Below are 2,833 nucleotides of genomic sequence, written 5' to 3'. Positions count from 1 at the left end.
GGCCGCCCTGGCCCTGCTGCTGGCCGGCCGCGGCGGTGAGTGCGTGGAGGGGCCGGGGGCCAGGGGCCGGAGCCGGGGCGGGGGGGAACGGCCGGGCCGCGGCGGGGCCGGGGCGGTGCGTGCGGCCGGGGGGCGGCGGGTGGTGCGCCGGAAAGTTGGCGGGGCTCGAGGGCCTGCGGAGGGGCCGGGGGTCCGCGCCGCGCCTTCCCCGGCCCGGGGAGCTCCCCACGTGTCGCCGCGAGCCTGAGAGCTGCCGGCGGAGCGGAGGAGCCGAGCGCCCATCTCCTGCCTCAGCCTCCGGCCGGCTGGGAAAGGAGGGCAAGAGAGAGCGGTCGGTATTTTGCATTGCAAATCTGCGAGCGCCAGCGCGATCCGCGCGAGGCTTGTTTTCCTTTCGGTGAAGGAGAGCGTACCCCTCCGTGGCTCGGGTTTGCTTTTTCAACAAACAGCCGTGGCTGAAGGGTTTCGCGGTGTCCAGCATGGTGTGAGGAATGCTCTGATGTTTAGGAAAGAGCGCAAACACGAGCTGGGACTTCGGCACCTTGTGTTATGGAGCGTAGGGATGTTTGGATGGGTCTTAAGTTTGTGGGCTGTAATGCCTTTAAATTGATGAGATTTTCTCTTTTGTTTCTGTACGGGCGTTCTGAGAGTTGCGCTTGTTTTTTCTGATTGCTTCTGAAAGTGAGGTTGGGAAAGGTCGCCGTCAGCTCCTTGTGAGTAAGCAGAGGTGTCTGCGTGTGCTCACAACGCCTGTGCCTTCATACATCATAGAATCATCATAGAATCATTGGAGTCGGAAGGCACCACTAAGGGCCATCCATTCCAACCCCCTGCAGTGCACAGGGACACCCACAGCTCCAGCAGTGCTCACAGCCCTGTCCAACCTGACTTCGTGCAGGGATGGAGCACCACCACCTCTCGGGGCAACCTGTGCTACTGCTTCACTGCCCTTATTGTGGCACAGGTTGTGACAGCCATCAGGGCTGCCAGCAAGAGTCCCGCTCCTAGAGACAAAGGACCTCTCCAGACCACTGCACACCTTCACTGCACACTGATTGTGTGGCAAAGGCAAAATTCAGACCTCTTCTAAACAGAGTGTAGCACATGTTCTTTCTGATGAGTGGTGTGTTCCCGTCCCATGCTTTGTTCTCCTTGGGTCCAGATTTCCTGCTGATGTAAAAGGGAGCTCCAGCCCTTGGGGAAGGCAGTAGAGGCTGCACAGATCCTTGATGCAGATAGATTTGCCTGCACTTTGCTAAGACTTCCCAAAGTGCCAAGTCCTCACCCGACACTGCCAGCTTCTGTCAGGGCTCTCTGTTTCCTAGAATCAGATAATCACAGCACAGCTTGGGTTGGAAGGGACCTCAAAGCCCCTCCAGTTCCAACCCTTGCCATGGGCTGGCTGCCTCCCACCAGCTCAGGCTGCCCAGGTTCCATCCAACCTGGCCTTTGGCACCTCCAGGGATGGGGCACCCACTAAGTTTCAATTCAGAAGCGTGTCTCATGTTATCTGTCATTGGGGTTAGTTTAAAATTAATCCAAGAGTGGGAGTTTGGCGCAGTCAGTGCAGCACCCTGCTGCTGTGCACAACCAGGAGTGGCAGCCAGAAAGGTGGTATTTCTAGCAGCGCTGCTGAATCTGCCTCCTCATCGTCCGGACCCAGGGCACTGGATTTTCTTGGAGTCACAGTTTCAGCTCTGCAGTGTGTGTCGTTGCTAGGTAGGAAACAGAAAGATGCTTTTTGATTTAGTGATTTAAGTTTTTCCCCTCTAAAAATTAGTGATTTTAAGATGGCTTGGTATCGGGTCGCATCACCCTTCCCACTCCCCTACCCATTGGTGTGGCAGGGGTAGCGGGCTCAGCCTCTGCTTCTGGAGCAGCATTCAGTAGAACAAGGCAGTGGTATCCAGAGCAGAGCCAGGTTTGCCTCGACAGCACACACAGCTGACCTGCAGCTTGCTCATGACCTTGGTGTTGGTGAGAGCAATGGCAGCATGAAGCACTGGAGCTCACAGACCTCACTGGGGTGCGGTGGGACAGGAGTGATTACAGCTGCTGTAAGGACATCCAGTTCAGCAGTCCCAGGTTTGAATCACCCTTTTGAGAATGTTTGTTTTTCATGCTCCTGTTTTTCTTGGTCGGTCTCCTTCCCCTTGGTTGCCATCTCTGTGCCAACTGTGCCATGCCCTGGGTTCGGAGAAGCACTGCTATTGGAGTCATGGATGAGCTGTTTGCTGGGGTGCCAAAGCCCCTGTTGCACCTACCCACAAGAGGTAGGCTGGAGCTCTTTGTACAGAGCAGGTAACCACAGTGAGCTGCTGGCAGGGCTGCCTGCAGTGTGTGGCCCAGAGGGCAGAGCGTGAGGTCCGCTCTCTGTTCTGGTGGCTGCCGTTGCTTCTCTCTGTGACTCAACTTCTTCATGTCTCATTTGGCCAGGTCTCTAAAATGAGGCCTCCTTTTTAAGCCACTTGGAGATCTCCTGATGCTAAATGATGTGTAACAACAAAGTGCTATAACATTATAATGTTTATATGAAGGGCATTCCACAGGCCCTTATGCTAGGGCGTTCCAAAATGTATAAAGCGCAAATGAAGAAGAAATTCGAGTTTGCAAAGTTCATCCCAGCTGGGGTGCCTCTTTCTCTCTTTGAGGCCGTGCAGATCCCTGGCTGTGCTCTGACATCAAGGAAGTCGTGCTGGTAAATAAGAGATCTCAGTGCTGCTTCCAATTCTCTACCCATCTCTGCCATCCTTGCAGAAAGAGCCAGAGTATGAGCTATCCTTGTGTTCCTATTTTATTCTGTATGTTCATCATTCTGACTCCTTAGATGCCA

General features: G+C 54.9%; 1 protein-coding gene across 1 annotated transcript in view; it reads left to right on the top strand.

Annotated features, from left to right (window-relative positions):
* Position 1: 1 nt before the first annotated feature.
* The window catches only part of SLC24A3 (solute carrier family 24 member 3), a gene marked incomplete at its 5' end in the record, with an annotated part of 140,601 nt that continues 137,769 nt past the window's right edge, over positions 2-2,833 (top strand). Inside the window, one exon of the mRNA XM_042875270.1 lies at positions 2-35. Within this exon, the coding sequence (XP_042731204.1) occupies positions 2-35 (34 nt within the window). The remainder of the gene's footprint in view (positions 36-2,833) is intronic.

The sequence above is a fragment of the Lagopus leucura genome, unplaced genomic scaffold, assembly GCF_019238085.1.
Source record: "Lagopus leucura isolate 7727_CA_CO unplaced genomic scaffold, USGS_WTPT01 Super-Scaffold_73, whole genome shotgun sequence".
In the NCBI taxonomy this organism is placed as follows: Eukaryota; Metazoa; Chordata; class Aves; order Galliformes; family Phasianidae; genus Lagopus; species Lagopus leucura.
This window is presented reverse-complemented; position numbering and strand designations above follow the sequence as displayed.